Source organism: Thalia democratica, chromosome 8 (assembly GCF_965202585.1).
Source record: "Thalia democratica chromosome 8, ktThaDemo2.hap1.1, whole genome shotgun sequence".
Lineage (NCBI taxonomy): Eukaryota > Metazoa > Chordata > Thaliacea > Salpida > Salpidae > Thalia > Thalia democratica.
The window spans coordinates 51,492,192-51,517,656 of record NC_139172.1 but is presented as its reverse complement, the minus strand read 5'-3'; the positions used below and the strand labels follow the sequence as shown (position 1 = coordinate 51,517,656).

Below are 25,465 nucleotides of genomic sequence, written 5' to 3'. Positions count from 1 at the left end.
AACCACAATTATTTCAACCTTTTGTTGTTCAACCCGGCATTTACCACAAAATATCTTCTTTAAAAGCAGTTGGCGCAAGTAAACCACGAAATTCCATCAACACTGTCACAATAAACGGTTTTGTAATTGAGTACCAGTAAACCACACACGTCAACCGCAAGCCATTTATAACTAGACATTAACAAATTTGCAGTTTAAACCCACATTCCTACTGAAACTTATGATGCTAAATGTGTATATTATTTAGGAAATTTTGTTCTACACAAATTTGCACCTGCATTTAAAATCACAATTTAATCGGATCATATTATAATTTTTGGAACTTTTGTCTTACACGTAAATTAAAACATTACAAGTATTTTAGGTGATTTTAATTTATATTAATTTTAATATTTTTCTTTAGCTTTTATAACTACTTTGTTTGAAATAGTTATTATTTTGAAATTTATAATTATTTTTAGTTCAGTTCAAATTATACACGAGACAACTTAAATGTCTGCCAAACAAAACACGTGACAGCCTTTCAAAACAATTATTACGTCATAGCAGTCTATAATCGATGAATTAGCACTAGGGAAGGCAAACAGAATGATGCTTTATTTTAACTTATTGTCGCTTGCTGTTTTTTAAATGAGTTTGTTGTGCAGTTAAAATAAAATTTTTAGATTTTTTATCTATAGTTTAAAAAAAATATGATGTTATGTTTATTAAAAAATTTTTATAATTTTTTAAACACAATACAACACATAATTATTTAAAAATTTAAATATAAGTGTTCCAAAAAAAAAGTGTTTAATCATAAGAATCTAAAATTTTTTTCTTACTTATCTGTAAAAATTCTACACGTAGTTTAACTACATTAAGTTGACAAGAATTATATAAGCTGATGATTTATATCGAAAAATTATTTCAATACTACTTGATCTAACATTTTAGTACACTGCGTACTTACTAGAACAATTTAATTCTTATAAATTGATCTCAATCAGATACCTGATATAAAGCACGGTTCGAGTATGGTGGTTTTTAGGGAATTTTATTGTGTCTGATAAAGCAGGTTATTTTAAAACATTAATTGATTTATTGTAGATGAAGTACGTCTTAAACGCAAAACATATCAGTTGTCTTCAATACTGGAATTTTGAAAAAACACTTTACTTTGAATGAAATTGCACTATTTTAATCTAGAATACAAATAAGTCTTTTAGTTTTTATAATGATTTTAAATAACTTAAAACTTCATTTAACACAAATCTTTTAGACTATCTTTATCAAATCATTACTTTTTTACAGTTTAGACATTAATATTCTAAACTTAGTTTTTAGTTACGCAGTACATAAATAAATTTAGTACCTAAGTGCTGTATTAAAACATTCTGGCTTAGTATAACAACATAAAAGCCATGTTTAAACAAGCAACACTAGAACAAAATTAAATTTTTACTTATTTTAAGAGTATGTTTTAACTTTTAGAATGTTTTGTAAACAACAAATTTGTAAAACTAAGAATACAGCAATAAAGTAGCAGCCAAATAAATTAAAATTAAATCTTGTTTTTGTAAGCTTATATTTTAAATCAAAATTTATTTGAAAGTTTTGTAGATTCATAAAAAATTATGGTTTTATACTTTTGTTTATCAAACAATATTTGAAAGTTCAAAATATTTAGAACTTTTTTATTTCACGAAAAATCTACAAGTAGTATAAACGAACACAAGCTTTATACTCGTTACAAAAAGTTTCTTTGAATACGAGTGGTATGGAGGAAGAATAATTTTGATATAAAACCTATTAAATAAATACATCAAAACAAAAATTTTAAATGGGATAATTGTAATGTTACGTCACTTCAAAGTGCAGATGAACGAATTTGGAAAGTGTAAAAATTTTAGATGTTACTTTTAACTTCTTACACAGTAATACTACAGTTATTAAAATTAAACACCTAAAATGCTTGTCAATATACTTCTAGTAATTTTATAAGAGGAATTTTACGTATGTCTAATACAAGTGTTCATTTTATAATACTTTACAGCTATATCTGTTGAATAAGTAAGCTTTAATTCAATTTAGGATCTAAAAAAGTAATAATATTTCTTAAGAATCTAAGATTTTTACAGAATATTTATCATCATAGTTTACATTTTCAAATAACCCAAAGTTTAAAATAAATAAAAACAAAATTGAAGTCAGGTTAATAAATCAAACATTCAATTTATCTGAATTTAAACTTCACCACAATATTAACTAGTGCAACGTTTCAATATTTTCTTATGTAATTTTTTCCGAGTTTTGTTTTAATATATAGTTCAAGAAATATTTAATAATTACGTCACAATGTTCTTTTTTGAATCACTTTTAATGTATTAATGATAGTGAACTGCAGGTAAATTCGAAATACAGCTGATGATTAAAACCTATTTTATTGCTTTTTTAGATGTTCGTACTGTTTTTTTATACTGAAACATTCACAATAGAGTATACTTTAATGTATATATAATTGGTGTTACTGTTATTTTGTTTTAATGAATTTGTTCTATTAGTTTTTTCTAGTAACAGACCTTTTTTTAATTAGTAATGGATACTTATACTTATATATTAAGAAAGAGTTGTAAGGATTTTTATATACCTTCAAAATTAAAACGGTTTGAACGCTCTAAAAATAATATATTTCCAAAGTATATAGAAAACTTATACAAAATATTTGTGCTAAAAGTCATTACTTTTATTTGTTACGTCATTATGCAGCTCAAGCGCAAAACAAAAAGGCAATTGTTTTAAATAACGGAAACTTGTTCAAAAATTCGACTTAAGTTTTTAATTCTTTAAAGCCTAATTTAGTTTAATTTCTATAAGAATTTATTCAATAACTTTAACAAATAAAATAATAATTCACATAAGTTTTAAAATTTATAGAATAATAACAAGTATTAAATTTTATCGAATAAAAGACATATATGTATGTTTTTATACTACAAGTATGTTTTTAATGCTACTGATTTAGTTTTGTCTTTATATAATATGTGTTACTAAAAATGAATATTTATATTTGTAATACATTTATGCAATTATTTACATACTTAAAATTTTATATTTTGAAAATTTCGTTGTATAACTTTAAGCGACTAAAATAATTTTAAATGTTCCATATATTTCTCTGTATCTAAATTTTATAAAATAGTTACTGTAACATAAAATTCTAATACTATCAAAAATAAAACACACACACAATTACTTATATTAGAAATTTTATTAATTATTTATTAACATTATAGATACGGAACACTGTTATGTGCAGTTCACTATTTTATTATACTTGAAAAGATCGTTCTTTATTTTACCACCGAAACCTGCTAGTAAGTAAAATACTTAATTTGCACATTTTTATTTAGATTAGAAAAATATTAGATGTTTAAACTTTATTGGAAGACAAAAGTAGATTATTAGATACCAATTTAAAAAATATGTAGTAGACTAAATTTGTAGGTTCTAGTATGATTGACTATTAAAAAGAAGATATTAGATATAGCTCTAAAACAAACTTAATAGTAAATATTTGGTATTTGTTCGTAGTTATTTAAACAACTTATTCAACAAAGAATTGTTTGACAATAAATTTAAAGTTATTTAATCGTTTAAAAAAACAGTTTTAGAAATAGTGTTACTTTTCTAAGTTTAAATAATACTTGTAAAACAAAAAAACTTATCTGAAAATAAAAATTATTCATCTTACTGTATTCAAGATGGCTTTTTTATGCCAAGTTATTTTATATCACTATTTTAAGTTATTTTTAATGGATGAAACTACTACTGGTTAACTTTGTAATACAAAAAAGTGTTACTTTAATAAAAAAGTAACCAAATTTAACTGAAGAATTTATAAATTAACTTATTTGCTTGAAAGCTATTTGTGATAAATGTAATTATCTTTTTTATAAGTTAATTTTTGCATTATATTTAAAATATGCTGTTCTCAATAGTAATAAATGATACGGGTATTTTAAACCTAAAATTTATAAGAAAACATAACGCCATCCAATTATTTTAATAAACAGTTCGGAAACTTGAGTTATATAATTGCCTGCAAAACATTAGCGAAATGTTTTGTTGGATCATTATAGTCTTCGAATTAAAGAATAGCAGATACATAACTACTATTAAAACAAACAAAAACTTGTCAAAAGTTTTTATTATTCTGTTTTTTTATTAAAATTGTTATATATGTAGACACTATAGAACATAAACACTTAATTTAGTATATGTTTTAACATAAACATAAAAATTTCAAAGCTTATTCAAATAACAAAACTAATTAGTTTATTTTTAAAAAGCAGTTATATAGAACATAACAATGAGTAACTGTCACATACTGAACAGAAAATACGCTTAAAAATCGAACAAAATTTTTAAAACATTAGTTTAGTTCGGCCAAAACCTAGATTAAATCTAGTAAAAACATATGTTTGAGGTAACTTGTTAACCACGTAACTTAATAGTTAGTAATTGTATAGACAACCATGAAAATTAATTAAGAGGTTTTAGATCAGGCTAATTAATGAGACAGGAAAATTTCATGGCTTTAAGATAAGCCTTTTTATTAACCACATTAGATTAACGTTATAAAATATTCCAATTAGAATCGGTAAAACTATTTTTATGATTCTTTTAGATTAGAAGTGTCTTTTCTCAATTAATGTAGTGTTTCCAAACACACAATAACAAAAACAATGTGCTTTAAAAATATTGATTTCAACTCTGATGCATCAAAAGTCGTTAAAAATCAGCTATTTCATAAATAATATATTAATAAAGTGGGTTCTAAAGTAAGACAAGTAAACACATATTTTCTACTTAAGAAAAAAAATCAAAAAAGTATTTTTCTTTACATTACAAGCCTTAAAAGGCTCTTAAAAATTTAAAATTTGCTTTTTAAAATAAGAATAATTATTTCTAAAGCATAAATTTCAAACGTTCATTTCTAATATATTAATGCAAATAGATTGTTTTCTAAACATCTACTTTAATCAAATCAGATACATCAATGTCCTTTAATCATCAACAGATAAACAAACATAGACAATTAAATTATAATTTTTTTATTTCCTTTGTAAAAGCACTTAATTTATTCCCATCAACAAGCAAGTTTTCATTATTCTACCTCCCAAGTAGTAAAACATCTGTGCCACCAAAATTACAGATAATTATGGGCTTCCGTAATCAATCAACCGTTAAACTGTATGTTTGTTGTTATGGTATTTTCCCTTTTAAATGAATACCACAGTATTATACGACAGCAAAAGTGAATAATAAAATCTGATTGTTTTGTATTACAATTGTTCTAAATTAATTTTAATAGTAATTAAAACAATAGTTTTTTTTCTATATTTTCTAAACTGAAAAGAAATTAAACTATTTTCTAATAGTTTAGCAAAGTTTTAAAAATAACTACTAGTTTTTATTATTATGCTTAAAATAAAAAAGTTATATGAAAAAAAATATTTAAAAAGATCAAAATAAAAAGAAGTATCAAATCTTGATTAAAAATATATTTTTTGACCTTGAACAAAACAAAAAGATTTTTATATATTATAACTAAAAAGATAATTTAAAAAACTGCACTTAGATTGTTGTAGCTTAGTTTTCAGCAAACTTAGATTTTTCTGTAACAAATAAATAATTATTATCGTTCTGTAATAGTTTTTTACCTATATTAGTTTATCTATAGGTAAAAATACCAACTACAAGACCAAATGATTTATAACAATTATATCGTTTAAATTTAGAATTTAAAACTATAGGCTAATTTTATGTATTTTAGATGTATTATCTAAGAATTTAGTTAAAGTAATTACCCTTATAAGTAATACAACTAATCATAATTTTGTCCGTAGTTAACGATTTTAAATAATACCTAATTGATTGCTAAATATAGTAATTATAAATTTAGATACTCAATTAATGTTACGACTTGGATAGGCTGCTTTTTAAATTTATATTAAATTTCATCATTAAAAAGTTAAACGCATTTGTTTCTATTTACAACGGACTATGATTTTAAATCAAGTTTTTATTTACTGTAGCTTGAAAATTTTAATTTAAACAAATTTAGAAGTTTTTATAAAAGAAACTGAATTAGGGTCACTGATATATAAAACAGATTTTAACTAGGCTACATTATTGTGAAAATCTATTTTAACGAAACATTAAAAAACTCTGTTTTGCTCCCTAAAGTTTACTCTAACAAAAACATATGATTAATAATTTTTTTAGTTCAAGTAATATAAGTAATTGTATAAGTGCAGAAACATAAAATTTAAGTATGGAAAAAACCGGTAACTTATCTAAAAATAATAACATCAAAAACATAATTTCAGAAAGCTACAGAGAAAATTATTAAAAAAGTTATCGAAGACAAATCATAAACGAAGTTTCTAAACATATTTTAGTAAAATATATTGTCAAAATATAAGTAATTTTTCAGTAATTTGAGTGTGTATGTAATATGTAATTAATATTTAAACAAAACAAACTGGAATCGAAAATGATAAAATTAGACGTTTTATAGACTGTTAGGAAAAAGTATAAACCAAGGCAAAATAAAAAATAATGGCATTTGAAAAAAATATAAACTTTTAAAGTAAAATCACATAACTCGAATCGCTTAAATGTTTTTAGCAATAACTTTCTTCCAAGAATTGTGTACTAATCAGAGATCTTATTAATAGCTGCATTTATAAACCGTTGCTTTCTTATCTCCGGAACCAGTTACTATGTATTTATCATCTTTTGAAATATCGCAGCACAATACTGATAAACTTTCTTTTAGCTGAAATGAAAAACAAAACAATTACAACAGCTTAAAGTGTTAAAAGTACACAAATATTAAGTTATTTTATAACAATAAGATTTCAATTAATTGTTTTTAATGACCATTTCATTATTTACAATAATTATATTTGCTGTTCTATTAAAAAATATTTAGTTAATTGACAAACTTGCATTGTAGAAAGTTGGTTAGTAAACATTTAGTTATAATAGATGTAAACTTAATAACAAAAACGAAAACCTTAAACTTAGTTTTATAATATGCGTAATCACCGTCTACATTTATTTACTAATAAAGTTCATGACACAGTATTTGTAAAAAAATGTTTCTAAACTAATTAACAATAACTACAATAATTAACTTACATTAAAAATATTTGCACCATAAGGACTTTTCCAACCATTAATCATATTATCTTTACCCGTTGATATAAACCAATCATTATTATGTGAATATTTTAGTGAAAGTACGCAATTTTCATGATATTTTATTTGATATTTTTCGTTGTTATCTTCATTGTATACTTCTATATTGCTGTTTTCCATACTATAAATAATAATTAATACGTATATATTTTTTGTTAAAATGTAAGTAATTCAAATTTTTAATAATAGAAATATCAAAAAATATTAGTTAAAAATAGTTTACAGTAACCTCTCGCTTATTTACGCACATTGTGTTCACAAAAAAAAAATGCCTAAAGATACGAGAGATCGTAAAGATACGAGAGGTACCTAATATACTTACTATAATGACTGTTTTTTGATATTGCTTCTAATAAGAACAGACTAAGGACTTTCTGAACATTAACAATTTGTTTAATTTATTAAAAAAAAACAAAAGATAAAATTAAACAAGTATTAAAAAAAGGATTTAAATTTGTATAAAATAATAATAATTATAGAAATTCTTTGTATATTTTGTTTTTATTTATATGTGAGTTTTTGATAATTAACATTTATATTCTATTCTACTTAACATATAACTAAGCATTTGTTTACAACTAAGAAATTGTGTGATGTCTATTTTAAAATATGTTTCTATAGTATTTTACAAAAGTATGCATTTGGTGCTGTTACAGATTTGTAAGCTCTATATTTTTTAAGTTCTATATTTATCAAGTATCACTGCTACTTTTTGCTAGGAAGTTTCATTAGGTTTCTTTTTCAGATGTTTATTCATATATAGGGCAAGAGTGCTGTATTATTTTTTTGTACTACTCTCATTATTTCATTATACTTTTTTTATTTAATACAGTCATATTTTTTCAGAATTTTATTAAAACTTATATTGTTAACAAAGTTTCTTATATAATGAGGTATAACTAAATGTTTACTAATTAGTCAAGAAACATAAGTTTACAAAGTCTAAAAATATAGACAGATGAGTTAGCATTTAAAATCATATTTCAAACTAAAAAAAATACAATGAACTTAATTAATGCAATTTAAAAAAAAATATTTTTGACTTCTTTAGAATTCTAAAATGCGTAACTAAACAAGTGTGCATTACGTCACAAGTGCGTAAAGACGCGAGAGGTTACTGCATATGAAAATTTTACATTATGTATGAAAAAAATGCAATAAATAAAAAACAATATAACATGTAAATTGAAGGCTATTTAGAAAATAAAAACAACAATACAACTTTTTAAAATAAACTTAAACACAAGTCTTTTAAAACGTTATTGATTTGCTTATTGAAGTTTAACTTTCTTATTTTAAATATTATAGTATACAACTGTATTTACAACAAAGTTGATTTTAATAATTAGAAAAAGTGTATTTCTTTTAGCATTTAACAATAATTTTCTATCTACACTAGCTCTGATTTTACTTTTTACTAAATATAAGTTTAAAAATGTATTACTCTACTTAAATGGTATATGTTTATAATTATTATAAAGAAAGTTTAAAACAAAACTTGCAAAGGTACTTAAAAATGCCTTTGATAAATAACGACCAAAATTAATTTTAGCTTTTTACTTGGTAATAAACAAAGTCAAGTACAGTTTTTTTAAAAACCTTTAAATAAAGAGATGTGAAGAACACAAACATCTGTAATTTTAAAAATTTAGAAAGTTGATAAATAAAAGTCACGCGCGAAAAATCTACAAGCGTCGTTGTTACGTCACAATGCAGCTTAGAAACAAAATAAAATATGTTTAAAATTTCTTTGGTCTAATCAAAAGTCTTTTTTATCAATGAAACGTAAAATAAAAACTTTCTTTTAACGATTTATACTAATTAAAATTGTACAGCTACATAATATTTATTTAAACTGAAATTAAATAGTATTGAACGTTTTTGTTATTTAATTGTTTGTATATTTCATACTTAAATATAAATAGATAACATTATTTATTTCCTATCACTAATAATATAAAACTTAAAAAGATAATTAAAATAGTTTATGTATTTTGATATAACAAAGAAAATATATCATTATAATTTAAAAATAAAATTAAGAGTTTTTGTAAAAATTTGCTATTAACCAAAAATCTACAAAAAAAAAATTAAATAAGTTTCAATTCGCATTAAACAAGTTTAAAATGTTAAAAATTGCTAATTATCAGACTATATATTATAAGTAACAAGGTGTTTAAATAGTAATGTTAAATTCTGATTACACTTATTACTAAAAGGTTGATAGTCTAATTTTAGTAGCTCGTAATTTATGAGTTATTAATAAATGTATAAAATTTTGTAGTGATATTTAAAAATAATAAACAAAACGTTTTTATTTAAAAAAAAAATAAATTATTTGAAAGAATGAAAATTAAATCATAATGTACTAATATACTAGATTCTTAAAAAAGTAATTAAAACATAAGTAAAAATTCAAAAAAATACACAAAAAAAAATTGTTTTTCATATACAATAAATAGTTTTGTTAATAATAATAAGTACATATGAATTAATCTAAATAATTAAAACAAAAAACATAAAAATACGTTTATGTTTGGTACTGCATAATAAATTATCAAAATATACAAACTAAAACAATGAACTAACCCAACAGCAATCCAGTTATTTTTAGGTGAATACCCCAATGAGAAAACCTGACTATTTAAATTTATGAGGGAAGTTTGTTTGTTTTGACGAATATCCCAACATCTGACAGTGTTGTCCAATCCACCAGTGAATAATTTCATTTCACAAATGTCAATACAAGATGCTCCGTCTGTATGACCTATGAACTGCCTGTTTGGAATATTTTTAATTAGATGATTTTAAATCATTTTTTTAAAATGAATCTATAGTGCTGATAAAAATAAAAAAATATGTATAAAAGTACTATTGAATGAAAATAAGACTACAAATCTGCTTTACAGCACATGTAAAATGTAACCAACTTTATCAATTTCTGATTATGGATGTCCCACATATTAATGTTACCATCTGAACAACAACTGAAACATATTTTGGAATCCTGAGAAACTGCCAGAGCGTAACAAGCCGCTGAAGGAGACTCCAAGTTTGCCTGAAATTTTTTAAATAATAAGTTAAATTAAGTTTTGATAAAAATTTTTTTTATTTAGTCATACTAACATTTGAAAATTGAATAAACAGACTATCAAATTATTATATTTAAACTTATTAAACTGTATCTTTTTGAATTTTTTTAATATCAAAACTATAGAATAAGTTTAAGAAATTGTTATGTTTGAAATATCTTGAAAGTTATATAGCATTACTTAATTAATAAGTTTTTATAATACTATTTTAAACGGTTGTAAGTTAACTTTTATAATAGCCTACAAAGTAGTATCAGTCGCTATTTTAAAGCTTTTTCTACATATCAACCTCATTGAGTAGATAGCCTCTTTGGTATACTATCTATGAATTTTTTCTTTCAAAACCTTATTTTACAAACTAAGTTTCGGTCATGGACGTCGTCAGTAATAAGAAAATAGAACAAGATTTTTTTAACCACTGACGAGGTCTTTGATTGAAACTTAGTTTCTAGAAAAGTTTTAGGAATAAACTCATTATTTCTCGTCTAATAGTTGAGATAACTTTATTTGTTTTCTAAAAATCAAAACATATGACGTACACCATATATTGTTAGAAAAATTACTATCATACTTTCAGTTTAGGGGCTCCCCCACTATTGAGATCCCACAAAGATATCATGGACGATTCACCGCCAATTAAAAGGGATTTTCCCTCATTTATAACTTTGCAGCTTCTTATGTAACTTTCGTCATCAAGACAATTGATATGCATCACTGGTTTTGATATTTCATTGTTTGACCCAGATTGCGAAATATTCCAGATCTGAACAAAAAAAAAACTTAAAGTACGAACTTAAATAAATAAGATTATAATATTTTATTGATAGAAATTGACCCGGGCTGATAAACTTCAAGTCAATAGTTCTCTATAAAATAATTGAGTTCAGTTTGAAAACTAAAAGCAAAATTGTTGTTTCTAAGTTTACTTGTATACATGTGGAAATATAGTTTTTATAAATAACTCATCCAAGAAAGAAATTTATAACAAATAAAGTTATTATAAACAATATCATCTTTTTAGTAAAAATGTACAGATAAAATATTTCAGTTTAAACATAACCTACTTTCTTCACGGTATACAACATATGTTTGTGTTAGGTTATAAATAGTGATGTACCGGACTCACTATCCGGGTCCGGGTCCGGCCGGATATTGCCATTTTTGTTTGATATCCGGATCCGGCCGGATTTTAATTTGAAAAAAAGTCCGGATCTGGTTCCGGCCGGATTCTAATTTGAAAAAAAATCCGGGTCCGGTTCCGGCCGGATTCTAATTTGAAAAAAAAAGTCCGGGTCCGGTTCCGGCCGGATCCTAACAGAGATCCGGCCGGACCCGGATCTAGTTAGTAAAAAAGAGCATTCTCAAAAGTATTTTTTCAAAAACAAACCCTGTATAAATTGTTAAGAGTCATTTTCGTCAGTTAAAATTAAACACCTACCGTGATTGGCTCATTTTGTACACGTGACTAATTTACATTTGTTAACATTTAAACTATGAAATAAACATTTCATGAAATGCAACTCTTTACGTATGTTGTAAAATTGAAAACTTTGGAATGAATACTTGCATTTTTTATTGTTTAAAGTTGAGCTCAGAGAATATTTAGAGTAATACGGTTGAATGTATGAGCCAATGAGAATCATATGACGAAATGTTTCAAACTAAATACTGATGCAACAAAACATCAGAACATGACAGGCAATTTATATGTAAGCAGTTAGTTAGTTTGGTGTGTAGCTTAAAGCAGCAAAATATCTTGAACGTTTTTGTGAATGCTTATTGTAAGTAGTGTTTTGTTTTAAAAGTGAATGTTTCAACAGGTGTTTAATTGTTTAAATATTTAAGCCAGGTTTTTAGTCTAATAGTTTATCGAAAATTTTACAGTTTCATGTTTACTAAAATATTTATTTAATTTTTAGTTTTTTGTTTAAAGTCTTTTGATATAGATTTAAATAGCTTCCAGTTTTTACAGTGTTACCAAAGTAATTAATAATTTTGTATATGCTAGTATTTCTTGTTGTGTTTTATATAAAAGGTTTATCACTCAAAACTGTCGTGTCTGATTATAGAAAGTAGTCTCAGTTAGAATTAAGTATTTGTTAGATATTAATTAAATAAGGTAGGATTTAATTATAATGGGTAGTACTAATAAGTTAAGTGCACCACAATCAGTCCACAACTTTACTACCAAATTATCAACCTTTGCTAGCTGTTCTACTGATTATTAGATTAAAGTATTTTTTTCTGTTTTTAAAAACCTCATTCTGACTCAGGCTTTCTTATACTCACTCTAGCTAGTTTTATTGACTTAAACAGTGGCAACCCTGCTAGTTTGAAAATTTTTGGAAATTTTAGAAAATTTTGAACTGCCTCAGGCTAGTTTAGTTTTTTATAAAAACTCAGGCTAGTTTTCTTTTAGACTTTGAATGAGTTTGAGCTGATCCAATTTTCAATATTTTGTAATTTTCTAGTGTATTTTGTTCAAGAACTTGATTTCAGATTTTTAACTGTAAATAACACCTAAATTTGTAAACCTTGTGGCTAGCTGTTCTACTTATTATTAGATTAAAGTTCTTTTTTTTCAGTTTTTAAAAACCTCATTCTGACTCAAGCTAGTTTATACTAGTGATGTACCGGACTCACTATCCGGGTCCGGCCGGATATTGCAATTTTTGTCTAATATCCGGATCCGGCCGGATTCTTATTTGAAAAAAAAGTCCGGATCCGGTTCCAGCCGGATTCTAATTTGAAAAAAAAAAGTCCGGATCCGGGTCCGGTACATCACTAGTTATAAACCGCAGAAATTAGTAATTACTGTAGATAATCAGTAGTTACTGTGACAAGCATTATAATTAATTAATAAGGCTTAGTCAAGGTTAGTTACCAAGACAGGCGAATTATATGGCTATTAAATAATTTATTTGATAACCACAAACATAATTTGCTAATTTTTGATTATTATTTATCCTAGCCTTTTGTTTTTATATATTTAGTTTAAACAAATTTAGTACAAGGTTTTGTTTAAACTAGCATCAAGTAATGTTTTTGTTGTATAGGTTAACATAAAAGTTACACAATAGTTTAATAATAATATAACAATTAAACTTTAAGTGAAAAAGTATTAGTTTTTCAATGTAAGAAAATATATAAACAAATTGTAGTGTATTGTGTAAATACTAACATCATTATATGGATTTAGTTTTAGTCAATAGGTAAAATTTATTGAAATTTCTTATTAAAAAAAATTTAAAACAAAATACAATTTAACATGTTCCAGATATAATATATAAATTGTTTTATTTGATGTTATACAACTTTAACTTTGAATATTTTATTTTGGTAGTGATAATAAAGCACAGTTGTTTTATGTTTTCACAGCTGTTGTCAAATAAATAATTTAAAAAGGCAATCTACCAACAAGTCTGCATACAAAATAACATAAGCCGCTAGTACTTTATTTACCACTAAATCTTATTACCTGTAGAAAGGCATACCAGTAATATAATTGATTAATTATTAATCAAGATTAGATAAGGCTTTGTTATTATCAACACTAAAACTTAAAATCACGATCTGTTACCATTTGGCAACAGTTGATTATATAGTGTTTAGGGTTAAGCAAGATAGTAAATGCTTATAAATTCTGTTTATTGTAGTTCATTAATCATGCATAATACGGTTGATATTTTTTTAAATACTAATACTTTTTTATAAAAGTTTATACAGCTTAATAAATAAATTTCTACGTGCATGCATCATGCAAACAAATATAAGAAAACGGTTTAAATTCAGTTAAACGTTACCTAAACGGTTAAGGTTTACATTTATAACAAATACCAACTACATTTGTAATACATCAAGAAAATGTAAGTTTAAAGATTACAAGTTGTACGAGATATAAAACTTACAAAGGTATTTAGATCGTACGAATTTCATTACTTAATTAACAAGTAGTTATTTAATAAAATACCTTATTTGCTTATAACTATTCATATGAGTGATTTAAACTTAAGAACAGCGAAATTAAACGAAGCAATTTGTTTATAAACACTCTGATGATTCTAACTACTTTAGAAAACTTATGTAATTACTATTTATCAACAAAACCAAAACAACATTATTACTCTTCGATCGGTTGGTAGTAATCACCCAGCAGTATAAAGTACAACAAATTTTTCAACTTACTTTAACGCATCCTTTACTACCAGTGTACACTAGATGTCTCTGTTGTTCATTTGAACCAATAGCAACAGCGCAAACAACTTGGTCATGCTTGAGTGAACACAATTCATTAACTTTTTCAGGCATTTCATTCATATAATTCGACGGAATTCTCACTCTTTGAGGTGTTGGAGAGTTTAATGATGAATAATGGTAACTAGAAGGTTGTGATCTGTGAAAAATAAAAATATTATTAATATTCTAAAAAAAAGTAGTGATAATTTTTATAAGTGTTTTAAAATACAATAAAGGATTTATTAGCTTAGCATATCTAAGATATAACTCAGTAAAGTAAATATTGTTTATTTCTTATAAGAAACAGTATGTCAATCTTACAAGTTTTAAGTAAAAGATAACAGTTAGAACAAGAACATCAATTAGATGAAAAATAAATAGTTAAAAAGTTATAAACAATATACCTCATATTAGGCATTAAATTATGATCTAAAGTTGCTGACTGATTTTTATTCATAGGTGGAGACGAATAATCGTAAGGGTTACGTAATTGTGACGTCATACTGTGATGAACTCGTGACATCATTACAGAAGAAGTAGGTAAATGTGACGTAATAGCAGATTGTGACGTCATAATAGTTTTAGGAGAATATTCTCTTTGATGAATTTGAATTGATTGTGGTCTTTGAACAACTGGTCTGGTACTAGCTGTTTCTAAAAAAAACATAATTAATTGATAGACTTTCAGTTTAAATTTCTTTTTAAACTACAATTTCGATTTGAATTACTATGTCCTAACCGAGTCTTTTTTTAATATTAAGTTTAACCAAATTATAATAAAGAAAAACTACTTTAGATATTTAGCAGTAGTAGCAGCAGTAGTTTGTTAATAATTAATTAAATTCGTTTCCTTAATCATTATAAACATATTTTCTACTCAATATTTTCATACTTAGATGTACATGTTAAGCTTTTTTATTTAAACCTGCAGTTTTTTCTGATTTATTAATTGGAGATTCTGCAAACTTTTTATCATCTATTATATGACCGTTATTGTTGATACTTCCATCAGCAGGTTCTGTTTTTACCCTGTTGAAAAAATATTGCTTAGAGTAATCAACTTGAACTCATTAGAAAAAATAAGCGTTTTTTACAACTAACCTGAGTGTATTTACATTGTTAATAGAAGTAACAAAATTAGGACTAGTTGTTCCATTTTTATCATGATGACCGTTTGCATGTTGGTTCTGTTTTAATTGTTGTGTGTAAGATAAAACGGCTTATAAAAAATAGTTTAGTCTACTTCGTATTAGTTTTTTTTTCTAATCAATATCATTTTGCAATCTAATATCTTTAATTTCATTATAAGTTTGAAAATAATACTGTTATGTCTAATTTGTACATTAAATGTTTAAGTTCATATACTGATTATTTTTACTTAGGTTAAAATTATTTTATCACTATATAAAGCTAGTATACAGTTGCAGTGTTTGTAGAACTGATAATTCATAGAAAAGGTGTCTCTACAAACAATTTTAGTTAAAAATTTAGAAGCATAAGTTCTTTTTGAGTATATATGACCTTATAATTATTTTTTTTATTTGGTTGAGTAGTTCAATGTACAGTAATCTCTCGCTTATTTACGCACATTGTGTCCACAGAAAAAGTGCGTAAAGACACGAGAGATCGTAAAGATACGAGAGGTGTCAAACATATTTACTTTAATGGCAGTTTTTTGATATTGCTTCTAGTTAAAAGCAGACTGGGACTTTCCCACTTTTAAAAATTTGTTTAATTTATTTTAAAATATGAAACAAAAAATAAAGCTGTACATTTATAAAAAAAAAGGATTTAAATTAACATAAAATAACAAAACTTAACTTGTAGATTAATTTTACTAATTGTAATAATAAGTAACTTTTATCTTTATTAATATGTTACTTTTTGATACTTAACATTTATATTCTATTCTACTTCTGAAATTCAGTTTATAATTAAGCATTTGTTTACAATTAAAAAATGGTGTGATGTCTGTATACAGTGGTGTATTATTTATTTGTATCTTAAACTCTCATTAATTCATTATGTTTTCATTATTTGACACAGTAATATTTCTTTCAGAATTTTAATTTAATCTCTTGTTGTTAACGAAATTTCTGATACACTGAGGTAAACTAAATGTTTACCAATTAATCAAGAAATATAAGTTTACAAAGTCTAAAGATATAGAGAGGTGATTAGCATTTAAAAACACATTTACAATAAAAATCAATAAACAATAAACTGTATGTTACAATAAAATATACAATAAACTTAATTGTGCAAAACTAGAAAAAATATTTTTTTTGAATTTTTTATAATTCTAAAATGCGTAACTAAACGAGAGTGCGTAACGTCACGTATGCGTAACGTCACGAATGCGTAAAGATGCGAGAGGTTACTGTATATTAAACTTTTTTATTGGTACAATAATAAAGTAAAAGAAATAGTATATTTCAAAAGCATAACATGCTATTAAAACTATTACAAAATGCAGTTATCAAGCTGTACTTACTAAGAAGCATTATATTTTAAATTCGGAATACACTTGACGCGAAATTATAAAAAAAAACTAATACCTTTTCTTAAAAAATCAAGCAGTAAAAATTAATTAGTCATTAAAGAAGCTTTAAAAAAGACTTATAATAGGGTAATACTTCGTAGCAAGTCTATCATACTATACTTATGGCTTTCTTACCAAAACTACAATGTATTTTAGATAGTTTTCAAACTTAAAAATATCTTTTCAAAGTTGTATATTCTCATTAAATATATAATTTTAATGATTTTTTAAGTAAAACTTAGATTTTAAAATTTCATCTAATTTTTTTTTACATCGTAAACAAAAAAAATGTTTAACTGTTTGTGATCGATTTTATGCGGTTTTTTTCAATGTCAACATATGGTTGTGACGTCATAACTACTGAAGGCAGGATGATGAAAGAAAAATTACACGTAGAAAAATGTACATTTAAAGCTTTTTAGTAACATTTTCACACTTATTATTCGTTTTATTTTCAAACTGTATTCAAAAATTACTTCAAAAAAATAAAATTAATGTTTGTTTTACTTAACAGTTTTTCTATTGTGTTTAATTAGAAACAATGTTAAATTGTTTAAATAAAACACAGTATACATTAGTAACTTTAATTTTTAACATAAATTTTTTAAAGCATCAACTCGAACCTCATTATCATAAGTTATATATTTTTGATTTTTTACTATTTGCTTTAATTAAAATATCAGTTCTAAAGCATTTGTACCAACTTAGTTTGAAATATATCTAAAATTTCAACAACTGAACTGTTAAAACTAATAAATTAAACACATGTTTACTTTAAATATGATATAATAAAACATAAATAGCATGTTAATACAAAACCATTTGTAAAAAATGTAAAAAAAAATTAAGAAGTGCTTAAAAGCTTTAGTATAACAAATATTTAAAGTACTTAAATGTACATAACGTTGGTTTAATAATTTCATATACTATACATAACATACTTCATTAGAATTTAGTTTTCTTTTCCTGCCATTTAATATTTGATTATGAAGATGACCATTATAATTGTAATTTAATTGTTTTGTAGCATTTGTAAGTAATTCTTGATTTCTGCTCTCGTTTGTTAGTGTTCCATTCTATAAGAAAATATTAAGATTTGTATATATTTTTTGCTTCAGTTTTATTACTAAAAAGAATTTAAACTCTATTTTAATTTGTTACTATTAAAGTGGAATTCAGACTAAAAATTTAAATTTAGTAAGAAAAACTTTTAATAATATACGTCTAACTTTTAAAACAGTGTCGAATATCTTAATTTGACTAAATATTAAAACATAAGTCACTCATTTTCAAAACAAAAGTTTATTAATTAAATTTGTTTAGCTCATCCTCAGAATAATATTGCTAAAAACTATTAATGTTATAGTGTAATTTTAGTTATATACAATGAATTTGAAACGTCTAGCTAAAAATAGTTAAGTAATAAAGTATAAAAGTCTGTTTAAAACGTTTAAATTAGAACTGAGTTGTACTAAGCTAGTTTAAAGTAATTTATGAGACAAAATTGCTAAAAAAAAAATTTAAGATAGTAAAATTTTAACCCGAAACTAAGTTAAATAAAAAAACATTATTTATTACTACAAAAACGAAAACAGTAATACTATTAAACACGCTATTTTTAAAGTTTTAAATTGTAAAAATCTCTTTATTTGGAAATTTTTGGCTCGCAAGTTCTAATAAACAAAAATTCTAGAACTGAAAGATAGTAAGTGTTTCTAGCTCGGGATAGGATTTCGAACCTATTTTCCAGGTAGTTCACGGCACAAACAGTGTTGTTGAGGAGGTGTTGACAAATAGATGACTGTTCACTTTTCGGCTTTACGTCGTCATTAAAAATAAACGTTTTTAGCTTTATCGTGACATGCTGCTCTCGCCTGACGTGGAAACGTTTAGATGTTCGACCTACGTAGTCATTTCCGCAACGACATTTAAATATGTATACTATATTATTCAAATCATGGGTAGGTGTGGCATCTTTCACAATTCCGTTAAGCGGGTGGTTGGTGTTGTACACAACACGTAGCGAAACGCTGTAAAAGGTGGATTTTATAGCTAATGAAGCTTGCCTAGCTAGTCTTATTAAGTTTTCACTCCGCCTTCCTTATATGGGTGAAAACTCAATAAGACTAGCTAAGCAAGCTTTATTCGTTATAAAATATATATAAAAAGGATTAAATATTTCAGAAATTTTAAAATTGAGTGAGTACATAAAGTTTTTGTATAAATGGCAATAATTTTTTAAAACTAATTTAGCTAATATTCTGACATTATGAATTAAGATATAAGTTTGTCCTAAGCTTCAGTACAAAATCTAAATTTGGTTCCCTTAAAATAAATACATTTAACTTTGAGTAATTCTTTTTTTTATTTTTTTTTATTTCAACTGAATATTTGTCTTTCTTGTGCGTCCTGTTTAAGTGGCTCAAGTTTTGATGCCTGAGTCCAACATTGCACAATGAACAGTATAATAGTACGATAAGAGATATCAAATGATTAATAAATGTAATTTGCACATGCAACTTTGATAAACAAATATTGGTTGGTTTCAATACTTAAAAGTACCATAGTAAGTGATGTTAAAAAAATTGAAGCAGTAAAAAAACTGTTGCCTGTTCTAAACTTTAATTAAAATAATAGAAAAAGTTTAGTACTAACAACCAAATATCTTTCTGGAAATCTGAAACAAAAAAATGCTTTAAAAAAGATATCAAAAATTAAAAATACTATCAATTATTGTATGAAAATTTCTTATAGTGTTATTTAAAACACTTAAAAGTGCTTCGAGTAACAGATGATTGATGAAACTAGATGTTAACAGAAAAATCGCAAAATAAAAGCAGACATTAAACCGTTTTACGTAAAACCACAATTACAAAATTGTTGCTATTTCAGAGAAAGTCTCATAAAAATTTATAGTTCAAAATGCTTAAGTTTAATTTTTGAAAGTAAACTTTGAACGTTTGTGAATATATTTTCTAATTATTTATGTCTATACAAGTTTGTAAACCAAATGTAAATTTAATTTTTAAAGCACATATTTTTACATAGTGGAGTTACACAAAAAAAAAACAATAAACTGCTTATTGCTTCTTTTATAAATTTTGTTTAAAAACCATAAGCAAGTATATTTTTTGGTTAACATTCATTTGTAAAAAAAACTACGAAGAAAATTGAAACAATTAAAAGATATAAGAAATCTGTTTAAAGTTTTTCGTGCAACGTCTCTAAAATTTGAAAAAGTTTATAGAAAAAAAATATTAAAATGTTTGTTTGAGAAACAAAATATTATCGGTAAAAATCACATAATGACTGTGAAATTAAATCGTCTTACGCAAAACCAAAAAAAATTCGACATCATGAAAAAATAATAATATTTCTAAGAAATATCGCAGTATACTCTCGTGATTAATACTACCGTAAATTTTCTCATTAATTTTTTTATACGTGACTTTTTTTTGTTACAAATTAATTATCGGCACCTGTTTTTAAAATAGAGTTGAAGTTGAGATAATGATGAGGTCAATTGTTGAGTTCTACAGTAAAAAAAAAACTTAATTTTTTTAGAATTGTTTTAACTTATTACGACTGATTTATACAACGCTAGAGTCAATTAATACTTTAGAATTGTTAAACAAATTATCAAAACGCCTATAACATTACATCTAAATTTAAACTTTATTTTTAAAAGCTTACTTTCTACTTTTTTTTTTTTATCTATTAACTATTTCATTTTTACGATTTTACTTTGTTTTTTCTAACTTTTAAAATAAAAACACTTTTTTTAGTTATAACTTAGCATTTTTGTTCGTTCGTATTTCGTTTAACTATTTTGTACAATTTTTCTATGATATCTATTATTGTTATTACAACTAGTTTAAGTATATTATCAACAACTTAATATTTTAAAATGAATATTTTTTTGGTGACAGTAAAGTTGTATTTATGGTTTATAAATAATACACTTAAAAAAAAATTGATTCTAAAAATTACAGTAATTTACAGTAATTACAGTAATTACAATAATTTATTTTGCTAATTTATATATAAAAAAATATTACTACAAAGGCAAATTATATACTGCGGTATATATCTTTATAAAGCTGTAGCATTTTACACACAATACTGCAAATTAAATAGTTAGAAACATAAATTTTTGTTGCTTGCAATAAGTATAAACGTAATGGCATAGTTTTTGAATTTATAATTAGTAGCAACAAAATGAAATAATTTATTTGTTTGTGCTTAAATACTTCATAAAATTAAATTTTAAGTTTACTGATTTAGATAATTGTATTCAAAATAACTTCTATATTTCTTTGTACAAATACGCAATTCATTTAGGCAATTCAGTAGATTTGTAAGTTTTTATCAAGATAAAAAACACTCAAGGAGAATAGTTCAGAGGAGTTTGTTTACACTATACAATGCTAAATTTAGCATGTACTTTCCAAATTGTAAATAACAAGTTGCGGTGTGTGAATGTTAAACCACAAAATTGCAGAGAAAACTGGCAACACGTTTTTAAACCCTAATTAAAAAGAAAAACACGAAGAAACTTTAATAACATAATTATTTTTACATTTTTTACTTGGCAGAAAATTGTTTGATACAATTTTTTTTATTTTAGCTTCAACTTTAACTTGGTAATAATTAACTATGAAAGTAAATTGTAATAATTGTAAAAACTACAAAATAATATCGTAGTAAACCACAAGAGTAACTTTAACATTCAACACATGTTCAACTTACTTAAATTTTAATGTCGATTGGTATATTAATTTTTGCACAAGCCGTTTTGCATGATTTCAATAGTTCCAAAATTACGTCATAATCTATTTATGCTAAATTTTTTAACTTTCATTTGTGTTTTTGTTTTGTGCTTTATTTTAAACTTATTTTGAAGCTGATGAGTGCATAGGCACAAAACTCGAGTCCTTTGAGTTTTACATCTTTAAATAAACCTTTATATATATATATATATATAATTTATTGAAATAACGATTTTAAAAATGCTGGAACATATGTTTCAAAAATACAAATGAGATTGTCTCTAATCTTCAGCCAGTTCAAGTGGGCTTAGTAGAAGGTGTTCAAGATTGAATATTAACCTTATTTTATTTATATATATATATATACAACATAAACCACCTTTAGCTTAAAAGCTCAAAAATTAAATATAAATAACAAACTTGTGTTTGATTTTGGACATTTTCAGGTTTGTTGTGTACTGGCTGAAATGAGCCATTTTGACCTAAGAAATAATTAAAGTCTTGGATAAAGTACTTAAATTTTACATTATAAGTAAAATAAAAATAACAAGTTTTGTTTAGTTTTTTTAAAAAATAATTTATATAAACTGTCCTTTAGTTTTAATTGAAGTATTTTAAAAATTATATAAAAACTCTAATTTAAATGTACTTTATAATAAAAAAAACTTAAACTAATTTCCTATAAAACTGACCATGTTTATGATTTGATGTTATTTCTTTCTTTATTGGTTGATGACCATTAGTTTGTACATGAGGCATTTTGGATTGAGGTAAAGCTTGTATCTGTGAACGAACATGACTACTTGGTAGTTGTTGAGGGTTACCAAGCAACTGAGGGTTACCAAGCAACTGAGGATTGCCTAGCAACTCAGAATTGCTTATCAAATTTTGTGGATAACGAAGTAACTGCTGATGCTGTGACAAAGCAAGTTGAAGCGACTGTTGTGCTGAATTTAAGTTTGGAATTCCTAAATTCTGTGGAAGTCCTGCTAAATTTTGTTGAAATTTTGGAATTTGGGGAACTCCCGGCAGTTGATGTTGTAAACTTGCTTGTTGGCCCTAAAGTTTATTATACTTATAACTACTATGTTTATAACTTAAAGTAATGTCAAGAAAAATCAGGTAAAATACTGAATCTTTTGATCTATAAAACTATAACTGTTTAAATTTCAATCATTATTAATTTTGATTACTAATAGAAACTACTTAGAATTAATGGATTAATGATGGATTAATAGAAGCGGACAAATTAACTTACCGCTAATAGCTGAGTAACATCAAAATTTTTAGCTTGTTCCAAAGCAATAGTAACATGATGTTGTTGCTGTTAGAAATAATTATTAACATAATGTAATACGTACTTTATATGTGTTATATAGACTTAACAACATAAAATTAAACAAACTTTAAGTATTTTATCATTTTTATGATGGAGACATGTACATTCAAAGTATCTCAGTTGACCAATTATTGTTTTTGTAATTAAGTTATATCTTTAGTTTTAGATGTCATCATATATACTTTTTTCAATTTATATTGAGAAAAAATGAACGAAAATGTTTTAGAAGTTGTTTTATATTTGTGATAAACATAACTAAAAAAAATTTGAAGCTGATCAAGTAACTGTTTTAACTCAATTAAAACAAATATAAAGTATGTCAATAAAAACTATAAACTTAAAAAATTTAAACACTTACATTTATCATTATGTTTTGAAAATTTTAGCAATCTGAAATGAATAGTTTTTACTTTATAACAAATTTTTAAGTTTTATACTAAAAACTTTCAACGGAATAAAACACAAAATAAACATCAATAATTTATGAAAAAAATTAGTCATTTCACACAAATCAGCTTTTACATTAATTAAAAAAATATTGATATGAAAAATAGTTACAAGTTCGTGTTTAAAAACATCACAATTAAATTGATCACAAACAAGCCTTAAATTATTTAAATAGGTATTTAAATACGAAATTCACATAAAAAAGTCTTTTTGATTAATTGAATTCTACGGCTTCGCACTAGACACAAGTTTGTTGTTTTTGATAAACTAATAAAACATTAAATTACCATAACAACTTTTTACCTAACAGCTGTTTAATTTTTTTTTAATTTTTAAAAAATAACTATTTCTAAACTGTGTTTGAATATAGCTAATATTTGATATGCAAACTTAATAGTTAAGTAAAAAATGTTTTTAAAAGAAAAATAATAAAATCAAAATACTTACCTCAGGAGGTAGAAAAGGTAAAAATCTTTGAATTATTCCGATCATTCTTTTTATCATTTCACTCTGTTTTGTAACAAAATTAATTATGATAAGAATGTAGACAATTTTATTATTTTACGATTATAATTTCATGATTTTTTCTCAAAATAATTGCCATAACAAGATAACTATCAGCCACAAGATTTAAATCAATAGCTTGTAGTTGTTAACGTAATAAAAGTAAATACGCATATGTGGTTTAAAATTTTCAACAATTATTTAAATAACAAATATTTAAATAACTTACATTTTTATGGACTTCAAGATTCAGACCATATGACATTTCGTAAAACTGCAAAAAACATTATTTATAAAATAAATTAAACTATTCAAAGTTACGTAAAATTTACTTTTGATTTTCTAAAAAAAAAACACACAGGAATCTCAAATTTTATTACCATGACATATTGCTTTTCAACTTTAGTTTTATCTGCTACAAGTTTTTCATATTCGTTTTTCAACCTAACAAAAATAGTTCAGATAATAAAAAGTCATAAAAAGTTATTCTTCATGTTTATAAGGTAAAATGTATTCTACAATGTATTTATAATTTTTTAAACCTTGATTAGCTTAAGTATAATGTACTCAACAAATTGTACTTAATAAATTTAAAAACATTTATTTCATAACTGTACTAACGAATGAGATCGATTATGAAGATTTGTAGTTTCTACTTTTATTTTATCACAATATTCAGAAACATTATTTTCATTTATACTCGGTTTACTAGGAAGATGAGAACTCTGTTTGAAATTTATTTATTTTAATTATAGTTCTAAAACTGGGTATTTTATTCAAAAAGTATTTTAAACAGTTACTTTTTTTAGTCTAAAACAGATAAATATGTTTTACAAAACTATCTTGTTAAAAATACTTCATTGTGTAAACTAAGTTTCATAATTACAAAATGTAAATGATTCAGATATAATAATTTAGTATTTGATTAATATTAGAAATATATTTGTAACAAGTAAAAACTTAACAAATATATAAAACGAAAGTATTCTGTTTAGAACTAGAAATATTTGATAATACAATGTTACAAAAATAAACTTACATTAGACCTGTTTGTTGGTGGAAACATTCTGTAATTGATTTTCAATGTAAATTATATCTGAAAAAATAAATTGGTTTAATATATAATCCAAGTAAATTAAAAAAAAAATTTTTCAATTATTCCTTTGACTTCCACCAAAGTCAAACAATAAAGCAAATAGTCAACAGCTAGATGCTAACTTCAAAATATATTTTTTTTAATAAAACTAACTATGTTTGTTCAGTAGCCAGTAAGATTTGAAGTACA

At 24.3% G+C, this 25,465-nt stretch overlaps 1 protein-coding gene across 2 annotated transcripts; it reads right to left on the bottom strand.

Moving 5' to 3' along the window:
• Positions 1-6,574: 6,574 nt before the first annotated feature.
• Positions 6,575-25,264, bottom strand: LOC145842205 (transducin-like enhancer protein 2). Of its 2 annotated transcripts, XM_082949616.1 has the most exons (18): positions 25,220-25,264; positions 24,802-24,905; positions 24,561-24,624; positions 24,410-24,454; positions 24,124-24,186; positions 23,149-23,214; positions 22,583-22,949; positions 22,311-22,372; positions 18,063-18,197; positions 15,681-15,766; positions 15,505-15,608; positions 14,984-15,233; positions 14,529-14,736; positions 10,915-11,106; positions 10,182-10,309; positions 9,841-10,029; positions 7,192-7,372; positions 6,575-6,826 (listed from the first exon to the last, which is right to left on the bottom strand). In XM_082949616.1, the coding sequence occupies exons 1-18, from the start codon at positions 25,244-25,246 to the stop codon at positions 6,719-6,721; spliced, it is 2,379 nt and encodes a 792-aa protein (XP_082805742.1). In that variant the 5' UTR covers positions 25,247-25,264; the 3' UTR covers positions 6,575-6,718. The 2 variants fall into 2 exon arrangements, with proteins under 2 accessions (XP_082805742.1, XP_082805743.1); XM_082949617.1 differs by lacking the exons at positions 24,124-24,186; positions 24,410-24,454; positions 24,561-24,624; positions 24,802-24,905; positions 25,220-25,264 and adding an exon at positions 23,588-23,608.
• Positions 25,265-25,465: the final 201 nt, after the last annotated feature.

Bases quoted from the DNA above. Each gene is read 5' to 3' on its own strand.
- LOC145842205 (XM_082949616.1), bottom strand. From the start codon at position 25,246: ATGTTTCCACCAACAAACAGGTCTAAT. The intron at 23,215-24,123 runs GTAAGTATTTTG...TATTTCTAACAG, and splicing joins TACCTTTTCTACCTCCTGAG to CAACAACATCATGTTACTAT. The intron at 10,030-10,181 runs GTTGGTTACATT...TATTCCAAACAG, and splicing joins CATAATCAGAAATTGATAAA to GCAGTTCATAGGTCATACAG.